At 44.6% G+C, this 24,249-nt stretch overlaps 1 protein-coding gene across 1 annotated transcript in view; it reads right to left on the reverse strand.

Annotated features, from left to right (window-relative positions):
* GALNT16 (polypeptide N-acetylgalactosaminyltransferase 16) overlaps positions 1–24,249 on the reverse strand; it is a 403,191-nt gene that overhangs the window by 83,837 nt on the left and 295,105 nt on the right. Inside the window, exons 8-12 of the mRNA XM_029598802.1 lie at positions 17,757–17,841; positions 15,763–15,866; positions 6,656–6,782; positions 5,889–5,981; positions 4,091–4,174 (exon numbers count right to left, since the gene is read on the reverse strand). Coding sequence (XP_029454662.1) covers positions 4,091–4,174; positions 5,889–5,981; positions 6,656–6,782; positions 15,763–15,866; positions 17,757–17,841 — 493 coding nt within the window. The remainder of the gene's footprint in view (positions 1–4,090; positions 4,175–5,888; positions 5,982–6,655; positions 6,783–15,762; positions 15,867–17,756; positions 17,842–24,249) is intronic.

Genomic DNA, 24,249 nt, shown 5'->3' on the forward strand with positions numbered 1-24,249 from the left:
CGCTTGAGATTTAACTACTCTGCATAATTTTCTGTCATCTGCAAATTTGATCACCTCACTCATCGTACCCCTTTCCAGATCATTTATAAATATATAAAAAAGCACCGGGGGTCGGTGCGGGCAAGGGGGTCCACAATTGTGCACCTCAGAGGGAACTTCCCTACCCCCCACCCCACCTTCCCTTCTCTTCCCCTACCTCCCCCGCCCTTTCCCCCCTACCTTTGATGACTTCTTTATTTTATTTCAAAACTTTATTTCAAAACTTTTATTTCAAAACTTTATTTCAAAACTTCAAAAGGTTACAGCCCTGGTGCTGTAACCTTTTGAAAATCCGGTCCTTTACATGGTCATAATTCCATGGCCTGACAGTGCCAGCTTTTACAAGCTAACAACATGAATACAAACCCCCTCTCTGCTATCGCTGGATTTGATGGGGGGGTGTCCTGGGTTCTCATATCCCTCAGCCATGAAATCTTTTATACTTACTCTTATCAAATGTTATCATAATTATACCCTTCTAACTTTAACTGTTATCTTACTTTTATTATGATCACTGTATTACTTCATTAAAATGTTCTGCACTGATTGAAACTTGTAAACCGTTATGTTGGCGAAACCGAATGACGGTATATAAAACTCGAAAAATAAAAAAAATAATAGTACCATAGTGTTGTCATTGTGGACCCTTGAGCTGGAGCGAGATGTGAAGACAGCTGAGGGATCCCCTCAGTGTAACTCGTCTCCAGGAGGTGGCGTAGGCGAGAGGAGGAGTCACAAGGATTGGTTCCGCAGAATCAAGCTGGACGGCCCTCCGAGGAGCGGATATTCTGTGAGCATGGAAGAGCCCCCGAGAAGCAGCTACTCGGTGCGTTCACCCAGCGAGATAGGAAGCGACCTACACAAAGAGACGAAGCGAAGTCCAGGCAGAAGGTCCGAGGCAGGCAGTGAAGAAGCGAAGTGAAGGCCAGACAGAAGATCCGGGGAAGGCAGTGAACAGAGAGGTCAAGAGACAAGCCAAGGTCAGTACCAGAAAGACAGTCCGAGGGTACTACCTGGGGAGATGAACAGATGGTCACAGGGACAAGGAGACACTGGTGGAGTGGAAACACTGAAGAAGCGGAGATGCTGGCAGAGTGGAGACACTGAAGACGCTGTTCCAGATGCACAGGAAGCACAGCCCTGGAGCAACAGAGGAAGTCTGCTGCAAAGGCAACGAAGGGAAGGAGTTTGCGGGGTTAAATACCCCTCCTGCAGAGACGTCATCATCTGGAGCCGGCTTGACTCTTCTGCCGCAGCCCCTTTAAGAGGCGGGGCCTCCCGCGCGTGCACGTCAAGGGAGGTCCTGGTGCCAGCCGGGAGAGAGACGCAGCAGTGGTCGTGCGGCCCAGCGCCCATGGCCCAGCATGAGGAGGAGGCCGCCGCGTTGGCGGCATGGAAAAGGTAGGGGGGCCGGCTGGTTGCGGGGCATAAGAGGGGGGGTACTGTTAGGGTGCCTGCGGGTGGAAGGATTAGGGTGCCTGCAGGTGGAAGGCCGTGGTGAAATCCAATTGCACTCCAAACATCTTGCATAGGGCCCGCCAGAATTTGGCTGTAAATTGAGGACCACGATCAGAAGCGATATGAAATGGAAGACCATGCAATCGAAATATGTGTGACGTAAAGAGTCGTGTCAACTCTGGGGCTGAAGGTATTTTGGTAAAGGAATAAAGTGCGCCATCTTGGAGAATCTGTCGATCACAACCCAGATTACGTGATTGCCAGAGGAGGTAGGTAGATCAACCACAAAATCCGTAGAGATGTGTGTCCAAGGCTCCTGAGGAACCGGAAGAGGTTGGAGTAAGCCCCAGGGCTGACCAGACAAGGGCTTTTGCTGTGCGCACGTCGGGCAGGAATCCACGTAGGATCTTACATCTTGAGCCATCCGAGGCCACCAGTAATATCTAGATAGTAGTCTCAGGGTTCGGGCTCTGCCTGGGTGTCCAGCAGTGAGTGAGTCTTGCGCCCAAGCCAGTACTTTAGGTCATTGATGAAGGGAAACCGCCGTCTTCCCCTGTGGAACCATGTCGGTGGCCGCTAGTTGGATTTTGGCAGGGTCCAAAATGTAGTGGATTGTTTCTGGTACATCTTCAGCCTCATATAGTCTGGAAAGTGCATCCACCCATGTATTCTTATCCGCAGAGCGGTAACATAGTACAAAGTCGAATCGACTGAAGAACGACCACCGGGCCTGGCGTGGATTCAGCCATTGGGCCCTACTGAGGAACTGAAGATTCTTATGGTCGGTATATACCATTACTGGGTGTTGTGCCCCCTCCAGCCATTGTCTCCATTCTTCAAAGGCCATCTTAATGGCTAACAGTTCCTTGTCTCCAATTCCATAGTTCTTCTCCACAGAGGAAAACTTGTGGGAGAAGAAAGAGCAAGGCAGGAGAGTCCCTTGAGGTGAGCACATTGGAAAACGAATCGAAAAAAAAAATGAATCGGAAAAACAAAACAAAAAAAAATCAGAAAAAAACCACCCCAACCCTTCAATTTTACTTTCTTACAACCCCCCCCACCATCCCGATCCCTCCCCAAAACTTACTAAAAGCCCTGGTGGTCCAGCGGGGTCCCGCGAGCGATCTCTCCCTCTGGGCCGTCAGGCTGTCGGGCCTGCTACGAATCAAAATGGTGCCGATGGCCCTTTGCCCGTTTGATGTCACAGGGGCTACCAGTGCCATTGGTCAGCCCCTGTCACATGGTAGGAGCAATGGACGGCTGGCACCATCTTGTGTTCCTACCATGTGACAGGGGCCGACCAATGGCACTGGTAGCCTCTGTGACATAGTAAGGGCAAAGGCTATCGGCGCCATTTTGAATACTGGCAGCCGACGGCCCGAGTGCAGGAGATCGCTCCAGGACCCCCGCTGGACCACCAGGGACTTTTGGCAAGTCTTGGGGGAGTGCCATTGGTCGGCCCCTGTCACATGGTACGAGCACAAGATGGCGCCGGGTGTCCATTGCTCCTACCAAGTGACAGGGGCCGACCAATGGCACCGGTAGCCCCTGTGACATCGAAAGGGCCATTTTGATTCGTAGCAGGCCTGACGGCCCGGAGGGAGAGATCGCTCGAGGGACCCCGCTGGACCACCAGGGCTTTTAGTAAATCTTGGGGAGGAATCGGGATGGTGGGGGATTGTAATACAGTAAATTTGAAGGGTTGGGGTGGGTTTTTTTTTAAAAATAAATGTGCCTCTCCCCCACGCACCAACCCGAAAAACGAATTTTCCCCGAAGTTCGGGAAGAATCCATTTCGTTGAAATTGCCTAATTCGTGATAAATGAATGCACATCTCTACTGAATATAGCCCTCCACATCTCATAAAAGATATAGCAGAATTAGAAAAGGAACAGACAAGGGCAATCAAATTTATAAAAAGAATGGCAATATTCCCCTAATGGAAAGGCTTATGTGGTTAAGGTTCTTCAGCTTGGAGAAGAGTTGGCTGAGGGGAGATATGATAGAGGTTTATAAAATAATGAGTGGAATGGAATGAGTAAACGTTAATTGGTTGTTTATTCTTTCAAAAAGTACAAAGACTAGGGGACATGCAATGAAGTTACTAAGTAATACATTTAAGACAAATAGGAGAAAATATTTTTTTACTCAATGCATAATTCAACTCTGGAATTTGTGGGTGTAAGATGTGGTAAAAGCTATTAGTGTAGCTGGGTTTAAAATGTTTGGATAAGTTCCTGGAAGAAAAGTCCAGTATTAAGGTGGACTTGGGGAGGTCCATTGCTTATCCCTGAGATAAGCAGCATAAAATCTATTGAACTTTGGGATCCTGCCAGGTATTTCTGACCTGGATTATCCAGTGTTGGAAACAGGATACTGGACTTAATGGACTCTGGTCGATCCAGTATGGCAAGTCTTATGTTCTTATGTAACTTTCCTACTTGCTGGTTTAGTCAATATAGACCTCAGTATGACTTGTTCCTTCAGTTGTGTAAAATATATGATTCCAATACTTACCCTTGATATTATAACTTGGGAAAAGTTCTAGTCACTGGGTACTCATACTGATACCTCAGTTCCACAGTTAACTCACTTGAGTTCTGGGTAGACATTCTCCAGGTACCACTGGAAGGATTTACAATTCATTTTCTTGCGCAGCTCCACTCGGTCTGCCACACTGAAATAAAAACAGAGAACTACACAGACGACAGAGTCATGCCCCAGAATATCAAGTGACAATAGACACTCCTACAAATGTGCAACAATAGGCCATAAAATGGACTGTACTGAACAGCTTGTTAGAAGAGGAGAAATTTACTTATGCACTTAAAGAATACTCTGGATATTCAGTAAGGTCAATATTCAAAGTGCGTTTAGCGCTATTAATTGAAGTATAGCTTATGCGGTTAAGTAGCGGCCACTGAATATGGGCCTACAGTCAGTGGCCGCTGCTTAGCTACATAAGTCACTTATACGGGTAAAATGTTAGCCACATAACTTGTGGACATGAGGTGGGTAGATTGGGGTGGAATGAGTTAGCTGAACAAGCTATGTGGCTAACTACACATATTTGGTCTTAGCTGCATAAGTTATGCGGCTAAGTTAGATGAGCCATACAGTAGGTCTAAACTTAGCCGGTTATAACTTGTACAGCTAAGCGCCGAGATATATGTGTATATTCAACAACTTAGCTGTGCTGCTGAATAAGTTATATCCGGCTAAGTTACTTAAACAGCCAGCTTTGAATATTGACCCCTAAATGCATCCTCCAACCATCATGCTGGGGCAGCACAGAATGCTGGGGCAGCACTGCAGAATGCTGCCCCAGCATTCTGCAGTGCTGGGGCAGCAACGGCACTTTCACAGCTGTTCATGCTGAAGCTTCAGAAGGCCTGCTCTTGTCTTTGGTAGATTATAACCAAAGCAATGACAGCAGCGGCCATCACCAGATACCAGCAAAGTATGTTGAGGTGACTAACAATACCACCATACACCCCCATCCTCCGAAGCTACTGCCCCTTTCCCCACAGCATTCACTCTATCTACCTCACTCAGAAACGATCACCACAGAAATGTCACTGACCAGAGGGGGAAAGGCTAGAGAGGGTTGCCCAACCTTGGGTGGGAAGAGGCTGCATCATGAGTAACCCTCTTTCAGTGGCTTCTGTGAAAGACTTTGCTCTCACCTGCTGCCGCCTTGTCTCAGACATTGGTCTTGCAGACTGTGGAACCATCTGAGACCATGCATGAAATGGAACACACATATAGTGAAATAGTTTTGCCCAATCATGGAAATGGCAAAGAACTTGTGGAATGGCCTTCAATTTCCATTCAGAACAGCACTGAGCCTTGCGCATTTAGAAAAATCCAACAATATTAGAAAAGGAATTGTTTTCTGTGAAACATGTGCTTGGAAAATCATTTGCATTGTGCAAATAATTATTTTTGAAATGCTGACTTGTGTGTTGGTGTCTCTCATCTGTTGCCGCCTTCTCTGTCTTTGTCGCTTTCTTCCTCTCCTCCTCATCTCTGTACTGCACTTCATGTCTCCTATAACTCCCACTGTTGCAGTAGCACTATCCCCTCCATCTGTAATATATCCCCAAGGTAATGCCTACAGCTGGAACATTTTCAGTTATTTCTTCATCCCTTTCCCTTTGTCTTCGGTTATAGTACATTAAAAAGTGGTATTTCTATGCTTGACATCACTTTGGCAGCCAAAGCTGACCGGCCAGTGCTGCACCATGCAACCTGAATGATAGGAAAAGATGTGGGACTAGGCCATGTTCACCGCTCCTACAGGTGACTCAGGATTGTGTGAGGATGCCTAGCTGTAAACCAAGTGGGGTTAAAAAGCAAATTCTAAGCAAATAATCTGCACAGCTGCTTACCTTCCAAAAGACTTTCCAATGGCAGATGGCCGGGCCTCGTAATAAAATTGTTTATACTCATCCATCCACACTTCAGCTGTGCGCTTGGTATTCCTATATATAGTAAAAAAAAAAAAACGAAAACCAATTCAGTTACAATATAATCAGTGTGAAAAGAGAGTAAACAAAATTAACGGACAGCAGATACAGGCAATGGACCAAGCACAAGAGATCCATGATAGGGCTCTCTGCCTGGTTCTGAATTGCAGTTAAAGCTGAACATTTGTCATGGTGACAGGGCCTATTACCTGTCATGGCCTATCAGAATTTTGAGATGTGTCATAAATTACCCATGAAAAGTCATTTCTTTCCAACTCCTTCCCCACATCATTGCAAATTCCTGCTGGTGGGGGCAGTTACATAGTATACTGTGCAATGAAGGTTTTATGAGCAATGTCCTTTAGCAGCATATTCTTACGGCAGTGCAATAGTACATTTTTGTGGGATTATTGTGCTAAACCTAGGAAAGCTGGCATCTGAGGTCATAGCAAATTCACAAATTTAATACAAGATTTTATTGCAATAAATACAGTTCTAAAAATAGGATAACTGGGCAGGTCTGGTATTTATAAGTCACAGTGCAAGGCTAAGAAAGCAGAATTCTAATAGTCCTGATTTTCCCACCCACACAATCAAGGCTAGAAGTAGCAGATTGCACTGGGATGAAGGGGTTCTTCGCACTCACTTTCCTCTCCCATAGGACAAGGCTCAGGTGGCTGAGAACGTACTTTATGTAAGTCAATGCATTCCCTTCTGGAAACTCATATGGGTGTCTCTTCCTGAACACGTGGCCCACTCGACTGCAGGGTACGATCTCCAAGCTGCCGCCACACATCCAGACTCGGAAGGAGAGTTCTGCAAGAGATACCACCAGACAGGGCTTTGCAAATGGCTTTATACTAGGGACTATTCGCGCTTTGCTGCTAGATCTCCTCATGGCAATTAACGTTGTACCCGGGTGTTACAGAAACATTGCCTTCCATATGCCCAGAGCTGAATGCAATAATACCGATCCTTTTTAATGCTGATAGAACTAGAGTCTGCATACCTTAAATTTTGAGAGTTTCTTTACATTTGTAATTATGATAAAACTCATTGCTGTCCAAATATTTTTTCAATGCAAACCTTAAAATATTCAATTAAGAACAGCAATATTACCTGATATAAATAATGTGCTTGCTTATGATGTTGTGGGGGAAAGGGATGGGGAAGAAGTGTTTATACTTGTGTAATAAATATATTGAGCTCAGGATAAATTTGGAGTGACCAGAACAATTTCCTAGAATCCACTGTTCCTTTTTCCATCTCCTTGGTTTCTGCTGCTGTGACAGCAGATCCAGGAGTTCTGAAAACACGATGACCCAAGTCTGTCATTTTCGTTTTTTTATGATTGCTTGATGATAAAGCTGCCTAAGCCAAACCTGACATGGATTATATACAGGTCTTTCACAAGCAGCTCATCCTGCAGCACTCTGTATTTGGTAGACTATTGGTACACAGGTGGTGGGTAATAGTGTGGGAGAGAGTTTAGGTGGGCTGTGGTGTTGGGAGAGAGATTGAGTAGATGGTGGGGTGGATGGGTGTGGGAGAGAGACAGAGGGTGGTATGTGTGTGTGTGTGTGTGTGTGTGTATGTGAAGAAGAGAATGTATAAGAGAGGAGAAAGTTTGTGTGTGGTCCTGTCCTACCTCATACCCTCTCCCATTAATCCACAATAATCTCAGGGCACCTAAAAATCAAGAGTACCCAAGTATAGAGAGAGGAAATTTTTTATCCTTATTTGTTTTAATTATTGTGTGGTGTTTGATATGTCTGCTATTCTGAAATATTTTATTGATGTTTGGGAAATTTTGGATATTCTGTTCAGCTGTTGTTTTGAAATATTTATTCTTTTTATGAGTATGGTTTTACTATTATTATTGATGTTTTATATATCTTGATTTTGCTTGATGATTTATGAGGAATAGTGATAGTACTGTTTTTCCATTGTTGCATTGCATTCAGAGTCTGGTTTGTTGCAGTTTCCAGTTCAGTTTGTCTGCATATTTCTGTTTATACTTTATGGTCACTTTATTTGTATTTGGTGAGGGTTAGTCTGTGATCTGCATGTATGATCAAAGTGAGGGATTCTGCTAGTATGTAGTTTCTATAAGGACCTATTGTAGTACAGACCTGGTGTAATATTACATTGCTGTCTTTTCCTAAGTAGGGTTGTTGCTGTTTGAATTCTTGGATTTAGTGGTGTTATAGTATGGCAGGGTTGCTACACAGGTTCTTCTACATGTCTTTTCCACAGCATTTTGTGTTACTTCACAAAGTGTCTTACAGTAGAAGGCATTTGTATTGCTGACTGTTACTGAGGTGACACCAGAATTTGAAAACTGTATGATGAGTTGTAACATCTAAGCTTCATTGTAGGGGAAATTTCTATGGATGTGGAGTGCATTACAGAACTGGAGGTGCAGGATTTATATTGAAATTCTGTCTTTTTATGCATAGACTCCTCACTTTATGCTCATATCCATATTGAAGAACTGGTTGAATGAGGATATCAAATAATTTTAATCGTAGCTTTACTGAGAAGATAAAACTGGCCTGTTTATTTTAAATTGTGCAGAAGGCCTCTGGGATTTTATCTTCTTGTGTCTTTTATAGCCAATTATTATTGAACTCCATATTCAGTCACTGTCCGGATAGCAAAGTTAGAAGGTACTGCATATTCAATAGTGCAACCATACTATTGAATATAGCCAGCTAACTTTATCTGGCTAATTTAGGATAGCTCTTTGGCCCGACCAGACTTATCTGGCTAACTTATTCGGCCAATCCTGAATATCGAGTTAGCCAGCTAAGTTACTGTTTCTGGCTAACATAACTCCTCCCCAAAATTCCCCCAGAACACCTCTAAGTTATCTGGCTAGATTTTAGCTGGATAATAAGATAGATAGCTAAAATATAGCCAGCTAGGTGTTCAAACATTCAATTAGCTGAATAACATCTGAGTTATCCATTTAATAATTCTGAATATGGACCTCCCGATTTATAAAACTTCAGATCAAATAACATGGCTTGTGAATTTTTCAGAAAGCTGCATTACTTGATTAGCATAGTTTAGGGTATTTATGAGCTGATAGAATTTGCATTAGCAAATGTCCAGGAAACTCTAAATATCTTAAGCCCTTGGATTTGAGGGTGGTCCGAGGACTCCTCAGTGAGGACCTTAGCCCAGGATTTACACAAGCGATATCCTTTCCTGTTGTCTTAATGACCAATGCAGACTATGCTTCCTCTTAGCATCTGACTTCTTTTGATATTGCTTGGGAATTCAGGGATATACAAGACATCCGAACACTTTGAAGTATCCTACGGAATGCCTTTTGCCTGTCCATATTTCTTCTGGTGATTTTTCTTTCATTAATTTGTTATTAAAACAGTTTCTTACATAAACAGCAGCACTTATTGGTTTGGCTCAAACCTTGACCTTATCAGCACTGTTTTTGCTGCTTCTAATATCATTCAATTAGCACAATCTGAAATTCTGTCTTATGATATATTTCATATGCCTTCACGGCACTCTCAATCTTAACTGTGGTAACCCCACCTCACTGTGCCTATCTTGCACGGGTGGGGCCATAATGGATTTTGTTTCTCTTCGGGGCTGGAACCACTCACTGGCTAGCTGTTTCACAATCTCTCTTACTTCCAGGGCCCAATGTGACTGGGGTGACATTTTTACACATTCCCTTTCCCTTTGTGTTTCCTCAGGAGAAGGGACTTGCCCTCAAAATGAGTGCAGTGAGTGCGAAAGGAGTCGTTGTGTTAGTGTCCAAAATTTTATAAAGTCTTTACTGTTCAAACAATGGTGATGAATGGCACAATAACTCAGACTGCAGCACCACAGAATTCTCTTGTTTTATTTTCTTACAGTCTCTTTCCCTCTGCTTGTGCAGGACTCACATATTAGGGCCAGGAAAACATCCATTCTCTTGGATTAAGTAAACTGGAGCTCCCAGATGGGCAGGGTTTCTTTAAACTGATCAAAAAAAAACCTTTCCAATCTGAGTCTATGGCACAGGAATAAATCTTCTCTTTCTCTCCCCAAGCTGGTGAAAAACTGGATAGGTGTCCACCAGTGATTGCTGGTTTCCCTTACATCACACGTAACAGATCTTCTGGATCTCCTTGGTTCTTACACAGTCTATTTATTTCTTTTTTCTGGATCCCTGATGGGAGGGGATCCCCTTGAAGCAAGCAGCTCTCTCCTTGCTTCAAACAGGGAGGAAGGGCAGCCAAATCTTCCTTCTGGATCTTGAAATTAAAGTCTGTTTTCCCCAATAGAATTTAACACCAGAGTTCCTCCTCACAACGGGTCACCACCACTTCAGGGGCAGGTCTTTCCTATCCCTGGGCGTCCCAGGCACGGGGTTCCCCATTCCCTGAGTTCAAGAAAGGCCCAGGTATCCAGTGAGGCTCCTACCACTTAAAATCAGAAAAATAGACCCAGAGGGAAAATCCTAAGCAGCCAGTGAGTGACTGCGTAAAGAAACCCCTCCCATCCCTGGTCAGGACCACCAAGCAGGGTTTGCCTGGCTCCTCTGACTGGGTCTGAAAAAACAACTCAAGCAAAACTCCTCTCTGCCTCCTCTCAGCAAACCTAAAGGGCCTGTCTCCCGAGCTCTCTCAGGGGGACGGCCATTTCAGATCCCTGAAAGGGAGGGGCTGCATTTGAATAGTGACCTCCCTCTCATACTAACCTGCACTCTCTCTAGCTGAACTAAAAGCTCACCCAGGTCTTAATGGTGACTAATCGTAGGATCCAACACATGTCATACTTCACTTCCACTGTTAGTATGAACTCATTTCAGCTTCTTGCCTGTTTGACATTTTGAGTATCGTACTTAGTCAAGGAAATATTTTTGGGACTTTGTCTTTATACTTATGGAAAAACACATTCAATTTCTGGTTGCAGTCATCTACAATGACAAATATATATTGGCTACCATTAAAAGAATCCACTGGCATGGATTCACATAAATCCATGTTCATTGGGCTTTCCAGAAATAACTTCCACTGGGTGAGATATCACCAAAATGATGAAACAAACCATGAATCTCTTTTTTTCCATTTACCAGCTGATTGCTTAAAAAGCCATTTCAGGTCTAAGGGACTCATTGCAATGGGTGAGCAAAACTACTCCTCACTATACAAAGATATAGACATATATTTTAAAGATGGAGATGAAAAGTGAAGCTTGAGAAATTCCTGCTTCTTTCCCCAGCTTTGAAGACTGTCGAGGAGTTCTCCTCTTCCGCACTGTCTGGTGAGCTATGCAAGAGGCTTCTAAATCTGATTAGGGTCCACATTTTTATGAACAGGAGATCTTCAGGTCAATTCTCAGCATGAGGTAAAAACTGCTGTAACAAATGAGGAAAAATTGAACCTTTCTGAAGGAAAACAGTATAATTGCTGGGAATACTTAACGGCAGCATGGGGAACTTTGCATATTGTACCTTGTGTAACACAGGTTTACGATTCAGTTGTCTGCACAGGCAGAGATAGCTTAGCCCAGCACGAGAGGTGAGTAAGATGGCCCTTGTCCACCTGAGCCAAAAAACAGCAAGGTAGGCAATCCAGTAGTGCAGAAGCGAAACAACGAAATGGGATGGCACAAAGAAGTCTTTTTCAAATCTTTTATTGATGGAGACGTTAAAAACTGCCCGACTCTGGACGAGTTTCGCCACGTGAAGTGGCACCATTGACGAATTGAATCGATAGCCTTTTTCAGTACGGTTGACGCTAAAAGAGCCCCTGAGGCAGCCACTTCACGTGGCGAAACTCGGCCAGAGTCGGGCAGTTTTTAACGTCTCCATCAATAAAAGATTTGGAAAAGACTTCTTTGTGGCATCCCATTTTGTTGTTTCGCCCTTGTCCACCTGAGGCCATCCTGTAGCATGGATCTCTCGCCCTTCTGCCAGTATGGACACTTTGGCCAAACCCCCTCAGTGACACCACTGTCCACAGGATAAAATGCTGGCACAGCTCTGTGTGTGGGTAGCTATTCATAGATCACCCTAAAGGGGAATGCCCCTTAGCTGGCCATAAGAGAGATATGAAGACATTTGAAGGATTAGGGATTGATTTATGGTTTGGGTATTGTAACTGGATGATATAGTCTTTCAGAGAGTATATTAAGTAACCATTTGTCCATTTTGTTTTAATTTTTTTTACTTACTACTTAGGGGTTTAGTCTGCGCTGGTCCATCTGTGAGAAAGGGGGTGATTTTCTGGGGTAATGTCTTATTTTCTATTGTGGAGATGTATTATAATGTGTTTAATATTGTATTTAATTGTGTTTACATGTTAACGTTTCTATGTGATTTTATTATATTGTAAGCAGCTCCGGGTCTTCTAGAGAAGAGCAGGATAAAAATATTTTCGCTTCTCTGACCAGGACCTCTGTTCTTTGTTACAAACTTATTTTGAAGTGCTTACAAAGCAGCTGGCTAGTTTATTTTATACTAGTCCAGACCATAAAATTGCTTTTCCCCAGAGGATGTGTTTCTCCTAGCACAGGAAGACTTAGGCTGCAAAATGCAACTCACTGGACAGCTTGCTTGAGAAGGCAGGCTCTAGCGCAGACTAAGTAAACACATATTTAATTACATATGGAAAAGAGGGGCTGGACTCCTCAGTCCTGATCACAGACAGTAATCCTCCTAGGTTATGTGCTGCCTGCACACATTCCAAGAAAGCAACCAATAACGCTGGTTATGTAAACTGATTTAATAGGGTGGGATCAGGAATTTTGAATTTGGACCCCTTTAACTTTTCGGTTGTGCTGTTTCTATTCTGAGATGGTTGCTAACCCCTTATTTATGTATTTTATTTTGGGGGGGGGGGGGGGAATAGGCAGAAGGAGGGAGTATGTGGGTTTTAGGATGCTAAATTAGATATATTTTGTGTTGTTTTATTTTTGTATTATGTACGATGTGTTTATTTTAGTTATTGTTAGCCACATTGATCTTTGCATTGGTTTTGCAGGAAATCATGAAACAAACTAAACTAAACTGACAGCTTCCAGGCCTTTTCGTTGCTTATTAGCATGATGTGTGCCTTACAGTTCATGCAAGGGCTGGAAATAACACTTGAGCACTAAGTTCATTTCAGCTCTGCCTTTGGGATGGCCCTGGGCTTGGATGTATACTTTCTGCTCTAGCAATAAAGGAAATAATATTGGTTTTGTTTTTTTGGCCAGGGAGTTTCCTCCTCCACTTTTGGACTTCCAGCTCCACCAAAATTGGCTTGATTGGGCCTGTGTTTGAATGAGCTTTCATTCACAAGTACCAGGGGTTTTCCTCCCCATTTTTAATCCTCTTCCCTGCATCCCCATTTTATTTATCCTTACCACGGCAGTGGCAGTCCTAAAGACTGTTCTGGAAGCTAGCATGTGTGTAACCTGAGCTTTACCACTAGGTGTCACCACTGAACAAGAGCTGAGATTCTTTCCTTCTCTGCAGCTAAGGAAGAATTCTTGTTACTTGGGATCTTTTGCTAGTTTCTCTTTTCTCCCCTTATTTATCTTGCACATTTGAACTTGATGGCGTTGTCAGCTGGCCGGTGTTCAGCCAGCCTGGTCAGTTCTTATCTGACCAGGCCAGCTGCTGGCACAAGTTCAAAACTGGCAATACAAAAGTTGGTTTTGAATTGCCTCTTTTGCTGCTTGTCGGCTGTGTTAAAGAAAGCACAGGCAGGCCAGAGCAGAAAGGTGTGATCTGGCCAATGCACAGCTTTGCCTGCATTTGAAAGCTCATTTTGTGAGTGTAAACTTTACTGCAGATGCAGCAAGGACTTTTATGCTCACAAAATGAGGGTTCTAAAATGGGAATACCCACTTAATGCCCTCGCATGGAAATTCCATGCAAATTAGGGCATTAAGCATTACTCCCCAAGGCAGAGAGGTACGTTGGCCAGGCCAGGATTTTCTCAGTGCTGGAAACTTAACTCCAGGGTCAGAGAGGAAGTTAAGTTTCCAGCACCACTGCACTAGCACTTAAAACCAGTAAAAAAAACAGAAAAAATGGAAAATTAAAAGTCAAACACGCTTTGTGAATAAATACTGTCTTACATCTGGATGCACTAAGCCGTGAGGTTATATTGCAGGAAGGGTCCCACTATCACGGGGCGGGGGGGGGGGGGGGGGATCACTGAATAGTGGGGCCCCTCCCCCAAAAAACTTTGCGGCTCTATAGCACTTTCTTTTTTCTTGTAGCCAAACACTGCACTGTAAAAGAATGTGCCTAGTGGCCCTTTAAGGCGATGGCAGTGCCACTAGAAACAAAAAAATAAGTTGCGTGGCAAAAACGGAAGGTTGAGTGAGGGTCAGGGTGGACCCCCGTTTCAAGCCAAGGCCACCACTCAAGGCAGCCCTGGTTTCCCCAAAGTCAAAAAGTAGACCAATGTTGCAGCCTGGCGCCGGGCCCAGCTCCACTTCACCCCAAAGGTCACAATTCCAATAGTAGGGTTCCGGCCCCCCCACCCTTCCCCCTATAAATCGGAGCTCCCCCGGCCCCCCCACTGCTTTCCCTCTTCCATCCCAAATGGCAAAATGAATATCGAGGCGGCCACCCGGTAGCCCCTCCCGAACCTCCCCCCACCTAACCTTGAAAATTAGTAAAGGGTCCCATCTTGGGGCCAGGGCACACCCATGCTCTTGGCCTGGTCGGCGCCATTTTCCACCTTTCACGATGGCACTATTGGGTGTGAAAGCCGGCAGCAATCGCACCGCGGAGGTGTGATCGCTGCCGGCCTTCGCAGGCCCGCGCCCCCCCTGTACCGCAGGACTCGGAGAGCCCGGCGGTATTAGTGAATCCAGGCCTTAGCTAGATAACTGGCTCTGCCTCACCTCGCCCCCATCTTTTCTCTGAGTTAGCCAGATAACATGTAATTCGGAGTGCAGTGGAAGTTGTCCAGCTAAGCTGAAACATAGCTGGTCAAAGGGCACAGAACAGTGCTGTACAGAAAATACTGCTTGATCAGAAAATACTGCTTGAGCGCCTTTCTCTGGGCAGACGTTAATTTTGGAGAGTAAAAATGTGTGCCTTGGGTGCACATTTTTTTTTTCCCATCCGAGGGAATAGATAATAGCCTCAACAACATGCATTTCCATGTGATGGGCGTTATTACCTACACGCGCGATTAGATGCTCTAACCCCCGTTTTGCATTGGGGGTTATGGGCGCACGTCCAGTCGCGGGTTCCTTTTCACTGTTTCTTCCTCTTTTAATCTAGATATTAGCGATGTCATACAAGGAAGCCCTACCCTGTATGGAATTCCACTGCGCTGACCAGCCCCGAGATACATTTTATCTGGCTAGCTCAGGGAAAGGGTGGGGGCGAGGTGGGGCAGAGTCAGTTATCTAGCTAAGTTAGCCGGATAAATGCTGGATAAACCTTTAAGATAGCTAGGTATATTCAGTATATCCAGCTAACTTTCCTAGCTGGCCACTGGCTGAATATGGACCTCTGGGTTACTACTATATCTACCCAAACACAGGATCACTTCAGCTAAACTTCATGAATTATAATATAAAACGCACTGTGTACTTCAATGCATCCCTAATTCACATCCAGTCCAAAGAGGGAAACTGATGCAAATCTAGGTAGGAATAATTATTTGAATCAGGCTCCCTGTTTTTGATCTTAGTACCTTCCAAACACATTTTTCTAATTTTAGGCTAAACAAACAAATGAATACATGAAACAGATCTGTATTATTGTGATCTGATTTACCATGATGTATTGTACAGTATGATTTAAGAGGGGCAAAATCCAACTCACCAAAGTTCTCTCCACCCCAGATATCCATCTGAGTGTCGTATTTTCCCAAATGGTTAAACCAGGACTTATCTATGACAAAGATGCCTCCAGCGATGACCGGCGTTCTGTAATTAAGTAATGAACAAGCAAATATTTTCTAAAGAAGCAAAAAACCAAAACAAAACCCGTACGTAAAACTTAACAAGTAGGAATGTGGGCTCAACTCCTACTCAGTACTATGAAGAGTGCCTTAGTCTGAGTCTCTCAGCTTCACAAATAAGTGGATTCAAGTCCTCCAGGCAGGACATTCATTAGGATTCTTCCTAATTCCTAAAGGTGACTCTGTGATGGAACTGGCCTTCATCAAAGTCAGAACGGTCCACTCCCTAGAGGACATGATTGAAACCAAAAGAGGCAAAACCTCTCCTCCCCATACTCTGATTATCTACAACTCAACAGTAAGAACCAGGTCCAAAACCAAAAGGACCTGGAGTACGAGATGAACTAAACCACAGCTCAGCAGGCTGTGAACAGATCTGGCACTTACGATGAAGATTTTGGATTAGCATCATGATCTACAATTAGGATTTTAGCTTCAAAGTTGGGGGTTTTTTTGTTTTTTTTTTAATTCAACTAGGATTGAATCAGACACATGAATCATTTTCTCCATACACAGAAGTGACCTCCTTCAGACAAACTTTAAATCTGGCAGTTCTAAGGTAGAATGGGTGATGAGAGATGTACAGTAGATTATGAAATGATTAAGATTAAAATGATAGTGAATTGAAAGTAACTTGATTATGAGTGCTGGTACTTAGCCCGATACAATGAAAATTAATCAGAAGGGATCACATCTCCCGTAAAACAAGGCTATAAGATATGAGTAACATCTGCTGATTTGGACAAGGATTTAATTTTAAAATTAGTTACTAGCAGGTGAACCCTAATTATGCAGCAAGGTTTGGTATCTGGAACTCCCCGAAGCTAAAGACTTAAAAGGGGAGAAATGGAATTCAGCATGACAGTCACTAAGGCTGGAATTAATGGATATAAATTCATTTTTGTGAAATCTTAGATCATGATGCTAATTGAAAATCATGGTGGCAACCCCCCCCCCCCCCCCCCAAAAAAAAAAAACCAACCCATCCAGTAATGATCTTCTAGATCATGGATCATGATTCATAGTCCAAAACCTAATCAGATGAACTCTCTTGATCAAACAAGATAAGCACAGACTAAAAAAGTGTCTGAGAAAGGCCAGGTTCTCATTCTCTAACTTCAGGGAAACAACCTTATCTGGGGCAAGATGAAGGAAAGGCATGTACAGGTAGCAGGCAGAGCAGTACCATTTATTACACACATAATTAAATAAGAAAATCAATTGGACATGCAGTATATGCTAATTCAACACTCTCAAGAAACATGTATTCTGAGATCTAAATTGCCGATATTTATTTTTCAACCTGTTCTCACTGTACTGTTCTCAGTCTCTCCAAGCATAACTGTCTACTTCTGACTCCTTTTTCTGGTTCTTCTTTCTATTTTATCTTTCCTTATTTTCCTTCCCTCCCTTTCACCCACCTTTGACGTCTTTCTCTCTCTCACCTCGCGTCACACCACCTCTCTCTCTCTCTCTCTTTCTCTACCTGGCTTGCCTCCATCACCATCTGCTAATCCTTGGCCTATGTCTTAGACCTCTCCATCTCCTCCCTCCGGTCTCTGTCTTACTTGTCCTTCTCCACTTTCACCTCCCTGTCTCTCACTCTCCATATGTCTCTCTCTCTCTCTTTCATCCCTTCATTGCAACGTCCACCCTATCACCTCCTCCTTTCTTAGTCCCGACTCTCCACTGTCACCTCCTAATGCTCCGTCTCTTATTCTCTGGGTCTCTCCCCTTCATTGCCCCCTCCTTTCTTAATCCTTTTGGGACTTTTAATGCCTTGTACTACAAAACTCTATACAGGCTGAGTTTAGTTTATATAATGACAAACAACAAAAACAAAAGAGGTCATTACCTTATGGACATAGTTGGGTCTGTTCTCGACATCTTCTGCTCTATGGGAATCTGTTCCCACTTGAAATGAAGGCTCCAGTCAAACCCTTTGAATGAAGGAACTTGAGTGAGGGAACACCGGCAATAATTTTAACTACAGTCTTCTGGAGCCACCTTTAAGCATGTAGCTTTGCTCTTCTTTGCATGTTAGGGAAGCAAAGCACAATTGTTCTTTTTTTTTTTTTTTTCCCTCTGCTTTTTTAACTCCACAACCCCTCAGCGGTTTTTGGCTAAGTCCACCCCTCCCCAGAAAGACTTCCAGAGTGGCACAGATGATCCTTGCTGGCGCCAGGGTTGGAGGGGTTTTGTAGGAGCCCCTCGGTGTGGGTATATCATGTGCTCTCTCTTTTTACAGGACACCTCTGCACAGCTCTGTACTCTGGATGTAGTACAGATGTAGTGCCAGACACCTCTACATAATTGATAAATTACTGGCTGCAGTCGGTTCACTGTATGGCGAGAAATCCCTTATGGACCTTACCCAATTTAGTGATAGAAGCACTCTCAGGGCTTTTGCTTCTTCAGAATATTATGGGGTAGATATTAAAAGATTTACACAACTAACTTAGGGGTCTGTTTATAATCACAAATATATGCGGCTGATGGGTGATATTTTGAAAATGGCAGAGACAGACCTGGAGCCTTGGACCACCAGAGCTTTCAAGGGGACTGGGTCTAGAAGGGTGGGGCAGAGTAAGGTTTTGGACCACAAACGAGTGGGGCCAGGCATGTATATTTTAATCTTCTTTTTTTTTTTTTTTTATTACTTTGTCCACCTCAAAGTGTGGCAGGGTGTCTCAATAAACCCCCAGGTATTTTACCTTGATTGGGGGGCACTATACAATACTACTAATGTCATTTAGGGAAACCCCAGGCATATCGGGATGTGCATTAGCATCCTGATGCTCCTAGGGGGAAAGTTAGCAACACTTCTTGAGCTAACTTTCCATAAGCTACTGCAGCTTGCGAATTTTGATGCAAGCCACATTATCTTGCTAGATATTTTGTTTTACTAGTAATGAGCTAATTTGCATAGAAATCAGCTTTTTTTTTAATACCCACATTGCACCAAGTTTATAGAGTAGGAGATAATGTGCAGTTCTTCAAATAGTGTGCATTATTGCTGCATTAAGACATTTACTGCATGGTAAATGCTCTAACACAGTTTAGTATAAGACCCCCCCTTAAGTAATTAGGTGCCTAGATCTTCATAAATGGACATGTTCCCCTGTCAAATACCTAAATTTAGGCTCCTAAAATATAGGAGGGGCTAGGGGTGAGGGTCAGGTCAGGGGAAGGAAGTTGGCCACTCAGCACTGACTTACAGCACTTGGTGCCTAATTTAGGTGCCTAAATATAAGTGAATAAATAGGCTGAAAGTTAGGTGTAGCTTTTGGCAATTTAGGACACTGAGGGGGTCATTTATCAAAATGCGATAAGGCGTTTTCGCATGCATTAAGAGCTTATCGCATGCGAAAACGTGTTTAACGCATGCGATAGCACCATATTGTATGGTGCGATGCAAATTCAGAAAATAGGAGCGGAGAGTGGGCTGGATTACCCTGTCTGCAAAGAGCTATTGTGCAGCTATAACGCTGATTTTAACGCTGTGCGATAGCTGCTGTGACTGTGCGGCAAAGTTTTGTTGCCTTTTGCGATGAGTCCTATTTGAGGGGGGGGGGGGGAGAGAGAGAGAGAGAGAGAGCCTGGCCATAATGTCATCCCCATAGGTAGGTATTTGTATCCCTATGGTAGGCCCACCTAGTGAGGTGGGGTTTAGGTATGAGTGTAGGGGTTTAGGGGCCACTTTGACATTCTACGTGACACCTACGAACAGAACACTGGTCTCATGAAGATTTGATGGCCCATCAAATCTTCACAAGAGACCGCTGTTCTGTTCGTAGGTGTCACGTAGAATGTCAAAGTGGCCCCTAAACCCCTACACTCTTACCTAAACCCCACCTCGAGTTACTAGGTGGGCCTACCATAAGGATACAAATACCTACCTATGGGGATGACATTATGGCCAGTCTCTCTCTCTCTCTCTCTCTCTCTCTCTCTCTCTCTCTCTCTCTCTCTCTCTCTCTCTCTCTCTCCCTCCCTCCCAGTGGTCATATGCAGGAAATACAACAGGTCTGGCACCTATTCAGATAATGTTAACTTATTTGCATAGGTAATTAGCACAAATTGCAATAAACTGAATTTTTGCATAAACCACACCCCTTTTACAATCGCATGTGGTACTTACCGCATTTTGATAAATCCAGGCCTAAGTTTGGCTGAAATTTTTACTAATGTTAGGTAACTCAGGTGCTCAACTTTCTTTGCATATCGGCCTCTATAGCTTTATTTTTACAATGCACTGATTTGGATAGACTGAGCATCATTGTGGCAGGTTACAGACAGATTATTACAAGATCTTCATCTGTTTCCTAGTTCCTAATACAAGTTTCTATGGCTACAGGGTTCCTCACCTGCTTTCTCAGTTCTTTCCGCTACCAAGCTCTCTTGCTTTCCTTTGGGTTTCTTCATTGCTTAGTTTCCGGGTTCATCATCTTTCTCCATTCCCATTTACTAAGCTTCTTCCCTGTTTTTTCACAGCTCTGTTCCTTCTTCCTTCAGGTGACCTTTTTTACACTAACCTACCAAAGTTTTCTGATAAACTATTATTAATTATTCCAGATACTGATCATGCTAATTAGCTAACTCATAATCTATAGCTAATTATTAAGGATAATGCTGGAATCTAAATCTAGAACACATAATCTAAAGCCAGAACATATAATCTAAAGCTAATGAGTCCACAGGACATCATTGGGGTCTTTTCATCAGGGATTAAAGGACTTTCCATCATTCATAGAAATGTCACCATCACCAGGGGATCATCTCATTAGCGAGAAAAACTGTTTATGTTTACTGGATGTCTGGCTTTCAGCAGTAAGTTTCTTGATCAGGCTGCTCCTACTTTGTCTGTTTTATGGCTTTAGTATTCTTAACCCTATTAGTTACTTGTACAGGGCTACTCCAGGTGCATCCTCTGTGTCGTACCCTGAATGTTACTGGTTAGCCCAGTAGAAGCTGCCACTGTAGCAAGGGTCGCTTTTCCTCCCTGGGTCTGTGCACACTGCCTCCATGCTGCTCTCAGATCCAGTCAGCTCTGTCAGAGGGGGACGTTGAACCCAGATTCCCCCCACCCCCACCCTCCCGGCCGAGCCGTAGCCCGAGCCGCAGGGCTTGCCCTTACCCTCCTGTCTAAGCGGGAAACAGAAATAAGGGCCGTGTATCTCTGGTCACAGTAGCAAGTTACTGAAACGGATACTTCATACCAAGATCTTGAAAGTCCCGGTAGCAGGATAGGGCGCGCTCTGTTCCAGGCATTGTGACGAGTTGTGTTATCTGCACTGCACCACACACACGTCCTAAAATGAGTTACTGTACATGCGCTAGGGGAAGCAGCTATTACTTTCTGGCCTTCATTTTTCCCATCCTCCCTATTTGACCTCTTTAACCTCCTCACATTTTTCCTCTTCTTGACTGCCTGTTTTAATTTGCTAGAAGATTGTGAGGCAGTAGAGAAGAAAAAGAGAAGCTGCTCTGTGGTTTTATGCATCTCTGGGCACAAGGAAGGACGGCAGGAAGAAAGGAAAGACATGAAGACAGGGTTCTATAATGAAGACATTTCCCAAATCCTTGGGATATTTTGCACCCCGTGATAGTATTTGCTGCACTAACATTAAGAGGATACTTTCCCAACAGCCACAGAGTGGTACGTTTGCTTTGAAAACGCTCTAAATAATTGGCTGAACAGGCACACACATTCATTCGCGCAAAGTTGCACCTCTTCTGAGGGCATAACTTACGTGCATGCTTATTAAAAAGCAAAGAGTGGGGCGGATTTTAAAAGCCCTGCTCGCGTAAATCCGCCCGGATTTATGCGAGCAGGGCCTTGCGCGCCGGCGCGCCTATTTTCCATAGGCCGCTGGCACGCGCAGAGCCCCGGGACTCGCGTAAGTCCCGGGGTTTTTTGTCGGGGGCGTGTCGGGGGCGGGGCCGATCGACGCTGCGTTTTGGGGGCGGGACACGGCGTTTCGGGGGCGGGCCCGGGGGTGTGGTTTCGGCCCGGGGCGGTCCGGGGGCATGGCCGCACCCTCCGGAACCGCCCCCGGGTTGCGTCTCGGCGCGCCAGCGGCCCGCTGGCATGCGTGGATTTACGTCTCCCTCCAGGAGGCGTAAATCCGTGGACAAAGGTGGGGGGGGGGTTAGGTAGAGGAAGGGAGGGGAAGGTGAGGGGAGGGCAAAAGAGAGTTCCCTCCGAGGCCGCTCCGATTTCGGAGCGGCCTCGGAGGGAACGGAGGCAGGCTGCGCGGCTCGGCGCGCGCCGGCTGCCCAAAATCGGCAGCCTTGCGCACGCCGATCCAGGATTTTAGCAGATACGCGTGGCTACGCGCGTATCTACTAAAATCCAGCGTACTTTTGTTTGCGCCTGGAGCGCGAACAAAAGTACGCGAACGCGCCGTTTTTAAAAATCTACCCCAGTATGCGCAAAAATGCCGCCACCGATGACCTCTTGTTCCAGAGCCTCCTTTCCTTTGAAAGAAGCCCGCCTTCTGTGCACCGATACCTTGGAGGTATTTAAATGTCCCTGTCCTATCTCCCCTATCCTCCTGGGTGAACATGTTTACATCTTTCTGTCACCCATAAGCTCACTAACAGCAGCCACCCTCTGGACCGACCCCATCCAGTTTATAGCCTTTTGAAGGTGGTGTTGGACAAGGACTTTGAAGTGTTTTCTGATGCTTCAGGGGAGCGAGGTGCCGTTGTTTTCTCTCAAGGTCGATGGTGTACAGGAACCCGGCCTGAGGACTGGTATAGCACAGGTATCACAAAGAGCGTTGCCTTCCTGAAGCTGTTCCCCATCCTGGTAGAACTGGTGATGCACGGAGACAAGTTTAGCTAATTGAAGAGTGCTGTTTCGCTCAGATAACACGTCAATGGTAGTGGCCATTAATAAGCAACTGGCAAAGTGTGCAGCTTAGTGAGATTAATGAGGATAATGGTCCTGCAGGCTCTGCAATTGAATTTTTTCATGACAGCTACACATGTCTAGGGTATGCATAATGAAGTTGCTGATGCTTTATGCCTCTTTAAATGGTCAAGTTTCAGGATGTTAGTGCCAGCAGCAGCAAGCATGAAGCAGTTATACCACTCAGCTTGTGTGCTCTTGGGGACAAGATGACAAAGCCCTAGTGAGGAAAGTGCTGGTGATAAGTGCACAGAAGGCCTATCAAAGAGGATGCTTGCTGTTCTTGGCATATTCAAACGAGGCAGGTCCACACAAGGTGGAGCTGATATGGGCTGAGCTTCTTGTTAGATTTTATAATGCAGGCCTGCAAAGCAAGGACATTGGCCAGCACAGTAAAATCAGCATGGGCTAGTATCGCCTTTTTCTCCAAATTATGGGGTCATGGTGACCCAAACGCACCCTTCACAGTAAAGAAATAGCTCCGTCTGGATTTGGGAGGGATAACTAATGAAATACCTAGACAAGCATAGGTCAATTTAGCTTTCCAATACTGGAGAAGATTTGGCATGCTGAGGCAGCCGTATGTTTCTCCACATACAAAACAGTGCAGTTTAGGGAAACTTTTTCCAATTGCTTTGTTTGCAGCCTAACAGGTTAGTGAGCCCGTGCTTCTGGTGAAGCAGGCAAGTATTTGGGGGAGAGGAGGCAATTGCAATAGGGCAATGTGGTGCTGTGGGAAGGCAGTCTCACGATCAGGAGGTCAAAGACAAATCAGGAAGGAAAGAGAGCTTGGATCAGGTTGTGGGAAGTAGCTGACTTAGTCACTTACCCTGTGACAAACATAAGGTCCTTTTTCCAGTTTAGGAGGGGAAGGGATGGCGTATTTTTGACTCACAAGTATAGGTCTGCCCTTTCTAGGTTTCAGTTTGCATCTGTATTAAGGAGATGCTTATTTTAGCGCTTCCTGGTTTTGAATTTTCAGCTTTTGATTCATTTTGCATAGGAGCAACAAAATTTGCGGTCCAGGAAGGACCTCTGGAGATAAGCAAAAAAAGACAGGGAGCTAGAAGTAAGGCAGGAGTTATATAAGGCCACAAAATAATAAAGAGTCCCCTCGCATCAGTTCTTCTTTTGGAGTTCCTCAGGGATCGTCGCTGTCTCCCACTCTCTTTAACATATACCTTCTCCCCCTCTGCCAACTGCGAACAAAACTAAAGCTGAAACACTATCTATATGCCGACGATGTGCAAATTCTAATCCCTATAACTGAATCCCTCACTAAAACTCTCAAGTTCTGGGACAATTGCCTCCAATCTATCAACCTCCTCCTCACCAGTCTCAATCTGATTCTCAATTCTGCTAAGACAGAACTCCTCCTCATAGCACTCGAAAGCAAGGATACCCTTCAGTGGACCCAACCCAACACTCTAAT

Source organism: Rhinatrema bivittatum, chromosome 4, assembly GCF_901001135.1.
Source record: "Rhinatrema bivittatum chromosome 4, aRhiBiv1.1, whole genome shotgun sequence".
NCBI lineage: Eukaryota > Metazoa > Chordata > Amphibia > Gymnophiona > Rhinatrematidae > Rhinatrema > Rhinatrema bivittatum.